This window comes from Camelus bactrianus, chromosome 2, assembly GCF_048773025.1.
Source record: "Camelus bactrianus isolate YW-2024 breed Bactrian camel chromosome 2, ASM4877302v1, whole genome shotgun sequence".
Taxonomy (NCBI): Eukaryota; Metazoa; Chordata; class Mammalia; order Artiodactyla; family Camelidae; genus Camelus; species Camelus bactrianus.
Genome location: NC_133540.1, coordinates 19470416 through 19486522, shown reverse-complemented (window position 1 = coordinate 19486522; position 16107 = coordinate 19470416). Strand labels below are relative to the sequence as shown.

The window sequence follows — 16107 nt, the reverse complement described above, 5'->3', positions numbered from 1 at the left end:
GTAATGTTTTCTTCTTTGAAAACCAATTGAAATCATCACACATTTTTATACCCAGCCATTCTAGTCAGCGTTTAGATCATGGAAACTCAGTGGTACCTCAGATTTTTTGGGGAGAGGGGATTTTTTTTTCTAGTAGGACTAATTACTAAAAAAAGCTGTGGTAAATTGAGGGTAGGATAGAATGCTGTCTTAGTACAGGTGGGAGTCTCACCTCTGGAAAACAAGTCGTCGTGGCTTAACCTGCCTGCTCTCCTCATCTCGTTACCAAGTTGGATAAGTCCCCCAGACTCTGCTAATTTGATGGTACCTATGTAAAGGAACCAAGCTGAGGCTCTTCCCCACCCCTTGTATGTGTTAAGCACGTGAGTTGCAGTGTTATGTGGTTTGGGTTGAAAAAAGGCAAGTCTCGCCAACATTTGTAGCCTTAAAGATCCCTCCTAGTCTGTCCTCATATATACAAAAGTCAGAGCCATAAGGCACTAAAACCTATGGAAGAAAACCAAAAACTCAGCAAAACTTGGACTAAAATGTTTGTCCTCTGCTAATGTCTTTTGAAAGTTTCAGCCAAATGTCTGTTTGTGTTGCTGAAGTTTGTTAAATTCAAATTAGTATTGGATCCATAAACTGCTTATTATGAGAATAATTTTCTCTTACATTCATACATTTGAGTTACTTCAGGGAAAAACCAACATCAAATCTCTGAGTCAAAATGTGGTTCAGAAGAGGCAGATTTTAAATGTGAAGTTCTGGAATATTTTATCCAGCTTGTTTTACTTGCTTCATATTTTTATTTATACATGAGTGTATTACAGTTTATTTCCAATAAAGTCAAAAACTTTTCACTTTTGACACTTTTCCAATAAGTGTCAATTCTTGTAACAAGAAAGCTCTATATGATAATTTAATTGGTAGCCTTTTTTCTTCAGTAGCACATACATTCGATTGCATCTTTTGTTTAGATGAAATATGGTGGTACTAAATACTCTGTAAGATTGTTATGAGGAACTAAATAAGTGAATATATAGAATAATTTAGAGTAGGATCTATCTTTTAATAAATGCAAATAAGTGTCAGCAATTATTATAATTGACCAAGGAACAATGATATCATCTTTGAATGACAGTGCATTAGTAATAATGACAATTAAGCCTTAGTTACAACACATTTTACAGGTGCTGTTCTGGCAGTCAGGGTGAAGCCATTCTTTTCTACTTACATCAAAGTCACATTTGAAGAAACTGATGGAACAGCTCGTAAATTGGTCTCATCACAGTTAAGCTCTAAACCTCGGCAAAGACATTGCCCGGGCACAGAACCGACCACTGAATAAAGAGGACGTAGTGAGGAATGGGGATACCGAGGGACCAGGAACAGGAAGGTAATGAAAAGAAAGAAACGAAAAGCTATGAGAAAATTATATACAAAAGTGGGTCACGTCTTAATGTAAGCCATTTGCGCAAAGCTTTAAATTAAGGTTCCAAGGTTTTGCTTTTAATTTAACATTAAAATGATGCTAGAACTCTAAGATAAGGAAACATACACAGTTACCAGTTCATGCATTTTTTTTTAAATAGCTACCTGCTCTTCTCCAGTTGGTGCAAAATAATGAATGACGTCATCCTCTCTGACTTGTCCTCGGAGAGTAGCTGTGCCCAAGGGCGACATGACAGTGTGTGATGGGCTTTGTTGTTCATATTAAAGCTGCTACTTAAGAATAAAGTATCTACGAATAGCTTTAATGGAGGACTAAGCCATTTTTAATTAGCAAGAAAGAGAACTAAACTCTGAACTCAGTGCTGGTAGAATTTTTTTTTTTTTTGGAAAACTCAGGAGTTCTTTAAAAGATTTTTAGTGATCTGCTTTGACTTATGCAGGGATGTAGAGATGTCCACAGCTTCACTTATGGAAGTGAATACTTTTTATGCTGAGCCCTTCTGTTCTCGCTGGGTGTTGGAAAAAGAGGGACATTAGGACGCATGCTTTGGCAGTCTCATGGGGCTATCATGATAGTCTTAAGATGTGATCTGATATTTCTAAAGTCTGTTAGAGACTTGCAGCGGTGTGTTCATATAGCTAAACAATGAGGTGGGATTATTATTCAGTGTGATGGACTGTCTGATTCCTGACCTGATGGGACTGGACCAGTACTGAGAGCGATGAGGCGTACCTCCCTTCTGCTTTTATCTGCAAGCCCTGCACTTCAAGCAGGGGTTACAGACTCGGATATCTACAGAGGCAGGCAAAGCAGGCGTCAGCTGTGTCCAGATGACCCGTGGAACAGCTTCTCCTGACCATTGCCATGTGTGGCCAAGTCAACCAACATCCTCAAAGAAGCCAGAAAGACAATGCTTTGTATATAATTACCTACTTAAAAATAAGAATAGCTGACTAAAGCATTGTCACTGCCAAGAAGAGATTCCGGTGACAAAGCTGGTGGGTGGTGGTAGTGAGCACCTTGGCACCAGCCTTGGACACAGTGACGTGTCCCTTTGCTCAGATCTGAGGCCACAGATGTTTTTCCTCTCCTCCGAAATAACTCTGCAGACTCCTTACGGGACCATGAGAGTGCAAGATCACAACTGGGGTTTTCTGTGTTTTGTAAACAGAGGCTCTGCCAAGAACTTTTAAACAGTTTTATGGTTGTAAGTGACCATTTTGGCAAGGATCTCTGAAAGCTATTCTGTCTCTCTTGGTGAAGTCATGTGCTGATGTGACTGTTGTGGGGAAGAGAAGGGGAGCGTTGGCAAGGAAGATGAAGGTCCTGCGAGGGACAGTAAGAGGGTGAAAACAGAGGGCAGTGAAGTCAACATTAATTCCGGTGTGTTTTTTCTACTTCTATAGACTGAGTTGAGATAACCCATACATGTGGATTACGGGGTTACTTGTGACGGGGAAAAATGAACAAGATAACACCTACATACCCAACAACAAAACAAGGATGAAGCAAATTATGTCCCTTAAAATATGTATAGTATTTTGAAAGGTTTGTAATAATATGGGTACCTGATTATGCCAAAATGCTAACTGAAAATATGATAAAAATGGATGGCACAGAAAATTGCAACTATGTTGAAATTTCAAAAAAGATGATGAATGCACCAGTAAGTTAATGCTGGTAGCTTTTGAGAGGTGAAATTATGGCTGAGTAAAGAATTCTTGACAAGTCTCTGTGCTTTCCAAACTCCTCACATTTAAAGTGTATTAATGTATTCGTTAATGATGGATATGTTTTCCATGATAACTGTTCTTGGGAAGTGACTTTATAAATGTGAATTCCATTCATTCTTTCATTCAATCAAAAATTATTGGAAGCACTTCTCACATTAATTTCCAATAAGTCCTTATGATAATCTGATTTAAATAAAGTGATACAATAGGAACCTTAATTTAAGTTTCACCCTCCCAATTTCACACTAGTCTTCCCATTCCATTTTTACACTGCTTTTAAGCTTGAAAAAAGACATTTAATTATTCATTACCACCCCCCCCAATCTGTCTTGAAAGAACTGTAATTAAAATTAGATATTTGTTCATTACAAAAAATTGTTTAAAAAATTGCGTTTGTAATTTTTGAACCATCATTTTTGGTGCAACTGTATTCTGATGCACGTATACTTAGGACACACTTCTCCCAGAGTTCAGGATTGGGCAAAAATTTATTTCTCTTGCTCACTTGATCCATTTCCCCCCCTTTTGTTTGTTTTTGCTTTGCAAACCGGACTATGAAAGCTATGTAACCCATTATTTTCCCTCTTTGACCTCATTCCTCATTGCTTTTCCCATTCACCATGGAATTTTTGTCTTTTGCATCACATTAGTTGTTTAAGCCTGTTAGTAGCCATATTTTTATCGTAAACTGCCTAACAGCCTTTTGGGAATAGGTGAAATATAAAAAGATTTTATTGAATTTTAAGAAATGAAAAGAATTTACAAAAAAAAAGAGAGAAAATGAAAACTACATTTTGAGATAAAATGGTTTAGTCCCTTAGTTTTTTGCATTATATTAGTAGTTAAATTATACCTGTTAACTTTTTCCTTTCTCAAAAACTTTTAGCTTTTTAATGATCAAGTAATTTGTTCTTCAGATTTTGACAATAAGACAGTGTGAGGTTGAGACAAATCACTGAGTCATCTGAGAGACTCGCAAGAGGGACGTATACCCCCTTAAGTTGGGAAGTGCTCCACTTTTTATTAGTCTCATTTGAGTAGAGAGGACAAAAGCTAATAAAAATGTTTTTAAAAAGCTACACTTTACAATTTGTGGTGGAACATAAAGGGAAAAATATAGTAAAGGATTCTTTCCCCCAACCCCCGCTTTCAACCAAGGTTTGAAAAGCTAGTGTTAAAATTACAACTTCAAGACACGCACTTACATTTGAATATTTTATTAAAATGGACAAAATTTATTTAAGAGGAGTAATTTATATAAATCTTCCTGATCTAAAATATTATACTCTCCCACTTCCCCCCAGGGTTTTTGTAAATTTTTGGTATATGTCTAAACATAGTAGGTTACAATTAAGAAGGCTTTTTGGTAGCTCTGAAGTACGGTTTAGACCCCAGAAGCTTTTTCGCTTACAAACATTAAAATCCAAGCAGCTTCTCTGATCTTCTATTTTCAGTTTTCTTTATATCAGAGTTTCTTTTAAATCAGTGTTTCTAGTGATTGTGAAAAAGGCCCTGCCAAATAACAATGCTGACTGCTGACATTAATTGTTTTCACAACAATATCTGGCATGATTTATTACTTTTATAATTGTGATCCCCGAATGATTTTTAAATAAAATTCTCAAATTGAGGCTGCATTTCTAATAGAAAATTATAATTTTGCAAATAGAAAACTATAATTAATTTTTTTTAATGTTGGATCTAACTTTGAAGAACATGGTGTCTTACAATAAACTCAGAGGCAAGGACTCTCAGCCCCTCCAGTTACTTACGGCATTCAGATGTTCTTGCCTCAAATGGGTACGGAGATGTCGTAATAATTTTGTAGTAATTGGCAAAATATTTGTCAAGTTGCTCAGACCATCCATTGTTGTCTCCTAAAATAAAATCAGAGAGCAGAAAAGTTGAAGAAAACAGAAATATTCTGGGGTGTTGGGGAAAACAGGTCCGCCTTAAAATAAACAGGTGGTCGGCAGACTTAGAGAGGGAGACATCGCCCGGGGGCTTGTCAACACTGTGAGTTGCTGGCCCCCACCTGGAGTTGCTGATTTCATAGATCTGAGATGGATCTCCTCGTCTCCATTTTTAACAGGCACTGTAGGGGATTCTTCAGCAAGTGTTCCAACCAGATTTCAACAAACAGCACTTTAGATGTACTGAGACCCAGCGCACTGTTCTTAGCCTATTAATTACGGTTAATTGTCTTCAGTTGTTTAACCTGATATTGGAGATGTATTAACGTGGATAGATAAATGGCCATGATTGTTAAATAGGAAAAGAAAAAAAAATAACATGACCGGCACCATCTCATTCTTCTTTTCTTTTTTTCAAAGGCATGGTGGTATTGCTAGGTAGTTAGATAAGTGGGGGCACTGGGCAGACAGGTGGAGGAGAGAGAGAATGGTCCAGACGATGGCATGGTGCCCACCTCCAGCATTAAGGGGCTTTACTTCCTCTAAATGAGTGCCAGCAAGAAACTGGTTAGAACCCGACAGCTGTGACTACGCGGCAGTGACAAGGACCTAACCGGACATGACCCAGTGCTCACTGTATTATAATTAACACTGCAGTTGAGCCCCACCAGGGGTTTCTCTGTGTGCCTCGTGGGTAAGGACATGCGCAAAGCGGGACAAACATGACTGAGCACTCCAGGGGCAAGAGCTGTCAATCAATCAAAAGATCACCTCTGAGCAAGGGTGTAAGGGAAAGGGGAGCAGACAAAGACTGCCGCTTTCCTTCCCTTGGATGAGCCCGCCTCCTGTTCTTGGAGGTGCACTTTTCCTTTTCTTAAATAAATCCTTTGCTATACAACACACTCCGCCTCCTGTCTGTAGTCTTGTCTTTCAGGTGAGACAAGGACTGGGGTCTTTTCTTCACCTTTTGGGGTAACAATATCACAGATCGCACTGAGTGTTTATCCTCTGAGCCCTTACAGATTTTCTCATCTATATTTTCTGATTTTAATATTAAACTCTTGCATAAATTTTTTAAATAAAATCAAACAAATAATAGTAAAAGTCTTCACTGAGTTGGGGGAGAAAAGAAATTTTTTCCTCACAAAATTCCTCATGACCTTTTCAGTTATTTTTAAACATGAGACCATGAAGCCATTCATGTGGTGGAGTGGACAGTGAATGGGGAGGCAGGACCAACTTCCCTGTATCATCTGCAGATGGCACAAGCCTTCATCCCCCTGTGGTGGGGGGGGGCGAGTTTGAACATGACCCTTTCCAGAGGTTCCAAAATTTTTTCAGATTGCTGCTAAGACTCTTTAAGGATGCATAAATATATAAACAGATGATAGAAATGATAAAAGTTTATCCTTCTTCCATAAAAGTATTAAATCTAGCATTGATTTTATGAGTTGTTTCTGCACATATGTATAATTCAAGCCTGAGACTAAGACCAGGTATTAAAATTTTGTTCAGTTTGCTTGGATTTGGTGAACTTGACTTAATCATATCCATGGTTTTAATTCTTATCAAAGGATTTCAAAATTACGTTTTTAGCCTGCACTGTATCTACTGTGTAACATGGGATCAGTTCACATGTTGCGCTGGTTGGGGCAGCTGGGCCAGTGATGGTGTGGGCAGCCGTCAGTCTCCGGATGGGAGCCCTGGTGCTGAGTTCCTGGGTCCCCTGCCACCAGTGGCTGCGGCCCACACCTCCATCCCTTCTGAGAATTTTCTAAGTATCTAATTTCTGTTTAACAGACCTAGAGTGAGTTCTCTTTCTTGCATTAAACCCTGATAGATATAGAGACTGACTGAATTGTTGAATTAAAATGTTGTTTAAGTGTGACTGGATTTTGTTAGTTTTCAGAGCCCAGGCGGAGTCTCATGATTTAGAACAAGGCAGTGCATTTTTTTTCCTAAACCCACGAGCGTGAGTGTAATTTAGTTCCGTGGTCTCACTGTGGTAACATGGGTGATGCTTTCCCGAATTTTCCCCCATCTTCCAAGTGGATTCTGGGAGTGGGGTCAGAGTAGACCGCTCAGCTTTCCTGGGCTCCAGAAACACCTCTTTGTTTCCTCCGATGTCAAGTGTGAAGTTTACCGCATTTGGATTGTCCCCCTTTCCTGGGTTGGCTGAGTTTGTTGACTTTTAGGCAAGTTTTTACTTTTAAAAACTTAGTTCATATCTTTAGATACAAGAAAGGAAAATTCTAGGAGAGACTTAAATTCCCCCATTTTTTAATGGAGATTTTGAATATTAGCACTTAGCGCTGAGAGGACTAATATTCAGCAAGTACCTGTGTTATTACTTTATTTTATCCTCATAGTAACTCTATTTGGCCATTATTGTCAACTCTACTTACAGGTTGAAAAAACTGATTCTGAGACGTTTAAGTGATTTGACTAAGAAACAGAATTATTAAAAATACCTGAAAATTAAAATAAAATTATTTAAATCTTTTATAGGCCCCAAAGATTATTTAATCAGTTTATATTCTACCTATACAATTCCAACTTTTATGTGACACTGCCTTTAAATATTTAGCTATTACTGGGAGGGATAAATTAGGAGTTTGGGATTAACATATACACACTACTGTATATAAAATAGATAAACAACAAGGACCTAATGTATAGTATAGGAAACTATATTCAATATCTTATTCTCTAATGGAAAAGAATCTGAAAAATAATATATATACATATACACGTATAACTGAATCACTATGCTGTATACCAGAAACTAACACAACACTGTAAAGCAACTATACTTCAATTAAAAAATTTAAAAAACATTTAGCTATTACTGTTACCTATTTTTCTGTTGCCTGTTTCATTTTCACTCTAGAGGCTCTTACACCAGCATTGTGTGAATTACACAAAAATGTATTTAACAACCAGAAGTAGTTACTAACTAGAATTTAAGTTCGTCATTATCATTATCCATGGAATCCATGAAAGTATTGCTAATCATTAAGGTATTACTAAAAAAGTTTTTTAACAAATTAATTTTTGTGCTAATGTTATGATTTTTTTTTATCCATTTATAAATGCTGCAGGTAAAATATGTGAGTAGGAGAAGTCATTTGGCTCTGGATATGTTGAGGAACCGATTATTTTTATAAGCGAGGTTTTGTGTATCTGTAGGGCAAGGGTGAAGAGGGTCCGAAGGACTCTACCCTGCAGGCTGCCGAGGCCTTGCTGGGGGAGGAGGGGTGGCGTTCATGGTCACATTCGTGTTCCTGACACAGCTACCTGGACCTGAGTCACAGCAGTGGCACTTCATTGTGGTGACCGTGTCCCAGAGCCAGGCCTGTTTCTGCGGGTGGCCTTTCCCGGCTGCTGTGACATTCGTGAGACAGGGAGGCTGGCTGACCTCCAGAAGTTGTTGCTTCTCCTTCCCTGGTTCTCCAGCAGGCCCTGTATGCAACTGAGCTTTCACAAGTGAACTGGTTGAATCTGTGGCATTTTAACCATTAATAGATGGTACGGGGAGCGGGGGAGGTTATAGCTTAGTGATGGAGCACGTGCTTAGCACGCACAAGGTCCTGGGTCCAATCCCCAGTGCCTCCATCAAAACAAAAATAAGTTATAAAACCTAATTACCTCTCCCTCCCCCCAAAAATTACAAGTTAAAAAAATTTAAATAATAGGTGATGCAGGGCTCAAAACTGTGGGCCTTGGTGGCCTCTCCTGATCCTTCGTTCCCCACCACCTCTCTCTTGTCCTTCTGTCTAAAAGGGGCTCACTCCGCATGGCGTATTTGCAAAGCTTTGGTGCAGCAGATCCAAATGGTGTTGTAGTTGACATTCCCATCTCCTCTCTGTCTCTTCCTGAATCCTGTTCCTTCCTCTCCTTTTCTGCCCTGTTGTACCTCGACACACACATGCAGTTGAAAAGCCAGGCTAAGAAGGAGAAAGAAAGGGGGAATTTGAGAATCTGAAGGAAAGGGGACAAGACTGCTTGTATTTCCCCAAAGCAGACCACATATTTTGTGGGGAGACCCCTTTTTAAATAGCAACGTCTTCAAACAAACAAGCTCTTTACTAAGGGGTATTCACCTTCCTGCCTGCCTTCCCGAAGCATTCTCTCCTTCCCACCCATGACTTCCTCTCACCAGAAGGCAGGGATACGGAACATAGGAGATGTGGCCCAAACTGCAAAGTTGGAAAGCTAGCTTTCTTAAGAGAACAGCTTTTGGTATGTGTGTTTCTATATTTTAAGCCCTATATCCCTCATATTTTAAGGACGTAGTGGGCAGTGAGCGGGATGACTTCACCCTTTAGTAACGATCCCACTGAAACTGATTCTCCGATTTTCCCTGAGGAATCACAGAGCTGTGCATAGGGCAGGGTACTAAAGAGGACACTGTGTTAGGGGACACGGCTTCTAGGGGTGTGGGTAGTGGTATATGAACAGCATTGATTAAATATATATATATTTTCCAAAAATAGTTTTTTTCCTAAAAAAGCTAAAAAATGATATAATGATGCTGTGAATAAAAATGAATGACATAGACCAAGAAAAATCCTGTCTTACCTGTGGCATGAGCTCAATAAATACTTGTTAATTCAATAAATGAATGAATGAATGAATAAGTGGATGAATGAATGAAAGAGTGGGTCTCGGCCCTCCAAGACACTTCAGAGAAAACCCAGCCTTCCTCATGCAATCATAAAATTTGGGAACTGGGACACTTAACCAGAACACAGATTTCCAGGCTCCTCCGCTGGAGATTGTGATCTGTTTGGTCAGCATGGGGAGCGGTGAACTGTATTTTCCGCAAATGGCGCTAGAGGAGTCTTGCAGAGAGTTCTGGGAGAACCGCAGTGTGGGATTTTCTCCAGCGCAGCCCTTGTCACATGGCAGTGGGGGACAGCTACATTTAGTATCAGAAACATCCTGGCAATTGGAGGGAGCTGTTTTTTGTTGTTTTTTCCTTACTAAAGTTGCTGACTGTTGAGGGTCAGTCTGGTAGTCCAAACACTCGAGATTAATGGGAGTGGTCCCAAGTTTAAGGGCATGCACGTATCTCTTGTTACTCTTATTGTAACTTGCTTCATACTGTACTGTTTAGGGAGGAGGGTATAGCTCACTGGTAGAGCGCACACTCGGCATGCAGGAGGTCCTGGGTTCAGTCCCCAGTACATGCTTTAAAAATAAATGCTATGCCTATTAACATATATATTTTACCTCCTTAAGAGAGTCTGACAGAAATTAGTCTTTTGACCTGTGTATTTTTATTACCTCAGTGACTTCTAAAGCATTTTAATAGCACAAGGGATTTTTAGGGCAATGAAATTATTCTGTGTGATACTATAGTGGTGGCTACATGTCATTATGCATTTGTCAAAGCTCATAGAATGTACATCAAGAGTGAGCCCTAATGTAAACCATGGACTTTGGTTGATAGTAATGTGCCCATGTTGGTTCATCAATTGTACCAAATGTGCCACATGGATGAGGGATGCTGAGGGTAGCGGAGTGTATATGTGTGAGTGGGGAGGGCTATGTGGGAACTCTGTATTTTCTGCTCAATTCTGTTGTGAACCTAAAACTGCTCTAAAAGAATGAAGTCTATTAAAAACAACAACAACAAAAAACCAAAAACCAAAACCAAACTAAAACAATACAAAAAAACCCCACAAAAAATAAAGTACTTTTAATATAAAATATGGCTGTTTACTAGCTCTCACAAAGTATATGAAATGGTAAATCTTTATTTCGTCTGCACCAAATGTTAGTTATAATTGAGTTTAATGGAAAAGTGGGTTAGACACACCAATCTGAATTCTAGAGAGGGCATCACTCTCCTCTGCACGCTCAGACTCCCTGGCATTGGCATTGTGGAGGTGGGGGGCAGGGGGTGTCAAGGGATGAGGTCTGGGTGGGAATGGGAGAGGTTCGAGTCCCTCAAATGCACTCCATGCTTTGTTACGGTGCTACATTAGGGTTTCCTCAGTTTCCCAGGATTCTCCTTGAGAGGAGAGTTCTGTGATTAAATATCCTTGGGAAATGCTTCATCCTGTGGTCCCCCTTTGGAATTGATAATGCATGCTAGTATGAGGACAGGGAACTCAGGCTTAAAGAAATATCTTTAAAGTTTGTGTAACCCTGTTTATATGACACCTTTGACCACATTTTGGGAAGTGTTTGCTTTTGCATTTGTACGAGAAATAGCAGGTCCCAGAGGAGTGGTTTTCAAAGTGCAGATTCAGGGCAGGTAGTATCGGCATCATGTGGGGACTTCAAAGAAAAGCAAATTCTTGGGCCCCATGCCAGGGGCTTTTAATTAGGAACTCTGTAGAAGGGGCCCGCATTCTGTGTTTTAACAAGCCCTCCAGCCACCCTGACTCCTACTCAGGTTTGAAAATCACTGCTCCGGACTAACTGATTACTTTCCAGGTGTGCTGAATTCGGTAATAAAATTGTCTGCATTGGGAAGGGGATCATTTCAAAATTTTAACAGGTGTGACATTCATCTATGGGTTAAAACGCTAGTTTCTGGGCTCCACCCCGCCCTGCCCCGCAGCCTACCCGCCCCATCAGGGATCAGTGTTTCTGGGGGTGGGGAGCAGGACCCGGCTTCTCTCCAGCCGGCAGGAGGCTGCTATGCCTCCCAGACATTCACCGTTCCCGGGTTCCTTCGAGGTTTGGATTTTGAATATTCAGAAGCCGAGGAACTTGTTCCTCTGTCACATGCCTCTGTAAGAGAGGATGCCGTGAGGCTGTGTGTGAAAGGGTCTGCACTTTTATCAGAATGAAGGCATACATCCTATTGCTGATTGATGAATGAATGAATAGGTGGTTAATTTCTAATTGGATTGACGCGCAGCGGAGGTATTAACTCGGTTCTCAGCACCTATTCCGGGGACACAGTGAGTGGAGCATGTTTTTCTCAGAAGGTAACGGTCCCCAGAGTAGAGGTGCCCTGGGCCATCAGAAGAGGCCCTGGGGTGTCGCCTGGCCTGGCAGAAAAGTCATCAAACCCGTAGTGTGAGAGCTCCTTGAATCTGAGTGACAGCAGTCGTCTGCTGGACAGAATGCATATGCCTCTTTCTGGTTCTTAGTACCTTTAGAGGCAACTCTTTGAAGAAGTGGAAGGTGTAACATTATCCTGGGCATATTTTAAAGGCAATCAGGGCCAATACAGAAACTTCCTTTTGTGCCTATTCTGTAGGGAGCCTTCTGTGTTGGAAGTCTTTGTGCCGTGAACTCAAACGTCATTTACGCGTTGCTGGATACAACAGATAAACCTATTGGGGTTAAAATGAGGTTTGTCTTTTATAAAAAAAAAAGCCAAGGCTCAGCTCCTTAGGTATTTCCAGTGCTATTTTGAGAATAATAAATAGAAAACCAGCCGTTTTTGAACTTACAATGCATAGTTGTGTATTAATACACATATTTATGACCCGTGCTACTTTTCGCCTGTGTTTTTAACCTTAAAAGAGACGAACTGTCACCTTTAATTCTAAAATGAGAACAGCTAAGTTCTACGACAGACTATCTGGCACTGCCTTCATCCTGACAGCTGTGTGAAAAGCTGTATTGAGGAAATGAAAGACCGTTTAGCATTCCAGAATTTTAAATGCAGGTCCAAATCACAATTAAAAGGATCCTTGAATACACTTCAGACAGTCTTACAATCCTATTAAAAAGCATATATCCTCACCATCACACCCATAAAAAATACTGTTTACCTACTACTCAGAGATTATTAGTAAGTGCCAGCCAGTGACAGGCAAATATTCTGGGGTATTAAAGTTTTCTTTCCTTTGCATTCCTTGCACTCAGCCTTTTTCCTATGCAGGAGGCTAGAATTATCCACTTGCATTGCTTTGGGGAAGGGATGACACAGCAGTCTGCAGATAACAAAGGAGTCGAATTCTAAGTATTTGATTGTTTCAGCATTGGCCATAGACGTGGGGGAAAAAAAAAGAGCTGGGCTTTGCTGTTTCTAGACTGGACAGGAGAGCTGGACCAGAGACCCGGAGGGGAAGGGTCTTCCTTCCCTTCCCTCTGCCTGGGCGGAACCAGGGGAAGCCAGAAGCCCCTCACCTTCACTATATCCACAAAGACCTTATTTCCACATTCTAAGGTTCCTGGTGGACATGCATTTTTAGCAGACGCTAACATAATACATCACCCAAAATGTACTATAAGAGGTTTCTGTTTTCCCTGTGGATCAACGAAGTACAGATGTGGAAATAGTGACATCCTCTCCCTATAGGCAAGGCTGTGAGCGTGCAGAGCAGGAGTGATGTTTAGAGCCTCCCGCGGGGAGCCCCTGAACTTGGGTCTTCATGGTAGAGGGATTCAGCCTGCCTCCAGCAGGGGGATGAGGCTGGGCTGGTGTGACCGTGATGGGAGCCTTCTCCATAGAGACATCTGTTTACAATGCAGAAGGAGGGGTGCTAGCACATTCTAATCTGGAAATGCAAACGTTCCTTTTAAATAAAAACCTGGATATAATCAATAAATTCTGTAGCATCTGATAATTTGATGCTATTTTAATATTTCATTTTTACTATTGAGTTAGAACTCAGTTTGAGATGGACAAAAATAATTCATGAACTTGAGTCCTTATCTTTTTGTAACCAGGTTCCTTTGGTATTTACCCAGGCATATTCTCCCAAGTATCTCAGAGTTTTAGCTGGAAAAGTGAGAAGTTCCTCTTTTTTCGATTTGTCACTGTTGGACTAAACACTGCGCATGTGACTGTTAAAGATTTTTTTTTTTTTTTGGCCTCTATTCTGATGGCATCTGTGATAGTTCTGGGTACAGATAAAAAATAGGTTAGTAGCAAAAATGTTTTTTACCAGAGAATTTTGAATTTCTAGACGGCTGTGAGGATTTTATGTTTTATTGTTTCCTGTAAACAAGTTAGTAAAAATAATTTTACTAACTTGTGATCAGATAATTTGTTCTGTGTTGTTTCTACATTTGTGAATTTATTGAATTTTTATAGCTTAACGTATGTAAATTTTTATAAATGCTTAAAGGAATTTTTGAAAAGTTGTTTTTATTTTGAGGGTATTGAATTCAATATCTACCTGTAAGTTCTGTGAGATTGTGCCTTAGGCCTTCATATTGTTACTTATTTTTCTATCTCCTTAATCGATCGTATGCTGAGCTAGGGGTTTTATTGTTGTCGTTTTTCTGTTCTACTTGTACTTCTGCAGCTTTACCTTTTTGAATTTTAAAACTGTTATTTGGTGCATAAAGGTCCTTGAGAGATACAAAAAAAATGTGTTAATGATATATGGCAAAATCATTTGGGAGTTATATCAAACCACGTAATTCAGGGAAAAAATTTGTATATTTCCATATTGAGTTTATCAGTAAGGATCAGATTTGTGAAAATGCTGCAGTCAGTTTTGACCAGGACTCCCCTAGTCTGGAGTCCAATCAAATGTAAACGATTCCTGTGATAGAATGAAAAAGATGTCAGCTCCAGAGTAATAGACTATGTATTGCCCAAATATTTTAGAAGGAAAATGATCTCTGTGAATTCAGATAGAAACTTTAATCGAGCTTTAATCAAACTTGATTAAAACTTCTCCTTGCATTGTGTCCATGAAAAATGTTCAATGATTTTGATGTCTTATGTTTTTGTTTGAGATATTTTATTTTTTAATATTTAATATGATTTTATTTTTTATGGATTTTCAAAGAGAACTGGAAACGTAAGACTACTTGTTTCGAATGTTTGTGATGATACAAAACTAACAGTTCTTTCTAAATATAATGAGTTTATATTATAGGTCAGTACATGGGGAGTCAGTTTAATTTATTTGATGGCATTTCATTTTTTAGTGACTTCCTTAAATTTTATTACCGCTGTTTCCATTTGACTTATTTCTCCACTTCTATAATTATTATTAGTGTCAATATTTAAATAGTTTAAGGGAATAAGGAAGAGGGTTTTGGAGCTATTTTTCTAAAAGGTCTAATTAAGAACAAAGTTCCCCGTTTCAGAAAAAAGGTTTTTTATTTGACAACATACTAAGCTGTAAATGATCACTCTTAAAGAGATTTTTAGCTGTGCGTTCTTCTTTTATTTATGTCTAAGATATTGTATTTTATATGACTGCAAATATATTTAATGTTGCTTATTCAAATATGCGTGAAGGTTACATATTCTGAAAAGGGTCAACTTTCTGACTTAATTTAATAAGCATCAAACCAAATTTAAATATGGATGTCTTAAAAATGAACAGCCCAGGGAGCATAAATTATCCAGATACTATAAAAAGAAGGAAAAAAGCACATCTGGTGAAGGAAATTAAAGCAATGAGAAGCCAGAAGAAATAACTACATCTAATACTTTGTATCACCTGGACTGTGCAGGCGGCGTGAAATTCTGACATCGTTTCCGGGAAGTTCCAGTCTCCTGCCGCACAGACAGCAGCAGCATCTCAGCTGCGCATCTCTGAGGCTTTGGGCACAGCTCCCTCTTTTGGTATTTGCAGCTAGTAGAGTGTCAGTTCTTCTTACAGAAACTAAACAATTTGATAATAATGGAGTCTGTTATTGAGTTGTATGAGCAGGTTAGAATGCTGGCACGCCACGTTGAAATCCTGATTCCAGTTTATTTCTGCTGTGGCTACTGGGTCGTGTGCCCTCCTTATTTTCTCCTCACTCGGGCTTGGGTCAGCGGTTCTCAATGTCTAGCGTGCCCCTCTTTACCCTTTCTTGTTTACTGAAGTATAGCTGATTTACAATGAATGTTAGCGTCTGGTGTACAGTATGGTGATGCAATTATATATATTTCCCTTTTCATATTCTTTTCCATTACTGTTTATTACAGGATATTGAATATATTCCCTGTGCTGTACAATAGAACCTTATTGTTTATCTGTTTTATATACAGTAGTTAGTATCTGCTAATCCCAAGCTCCTAATTTATCTCTCCTCCATCCCCTTTCCCCTTCCAGTAACCATGTTTGTTTTCTATGTCTGAGTCTGTTTCTGTTCTCTAAAT

General features: G+C 39.3%; 1 protein-coding gene across 1 annotated transcript in view; it reads right to left on the bottom strand.

Annotated features, from left to right (window-relative positions):
* RXFP1 (relaxin family peptide receptor 1) overlaps positions 1–16107 on the bottom strand; it is a 96676-nt gene that overhangs the window by 42867 nt on the left and 37702 nt on the right. The window contains exons 3-4 of the mRNA XM_074375327.1: positions 4941–5045; positions 1217–1322 (exon numbers count right to left, since the gene is read on the bottom strand). Coding sequence (XP_074231428.1) covers positions 1217–1322; positions 4941–5045 — 211 coding nt within the window. The remainder of the gene's footprint in view (positions 1–1216; positions 1323–4940; positions 5046–16107) is intronic.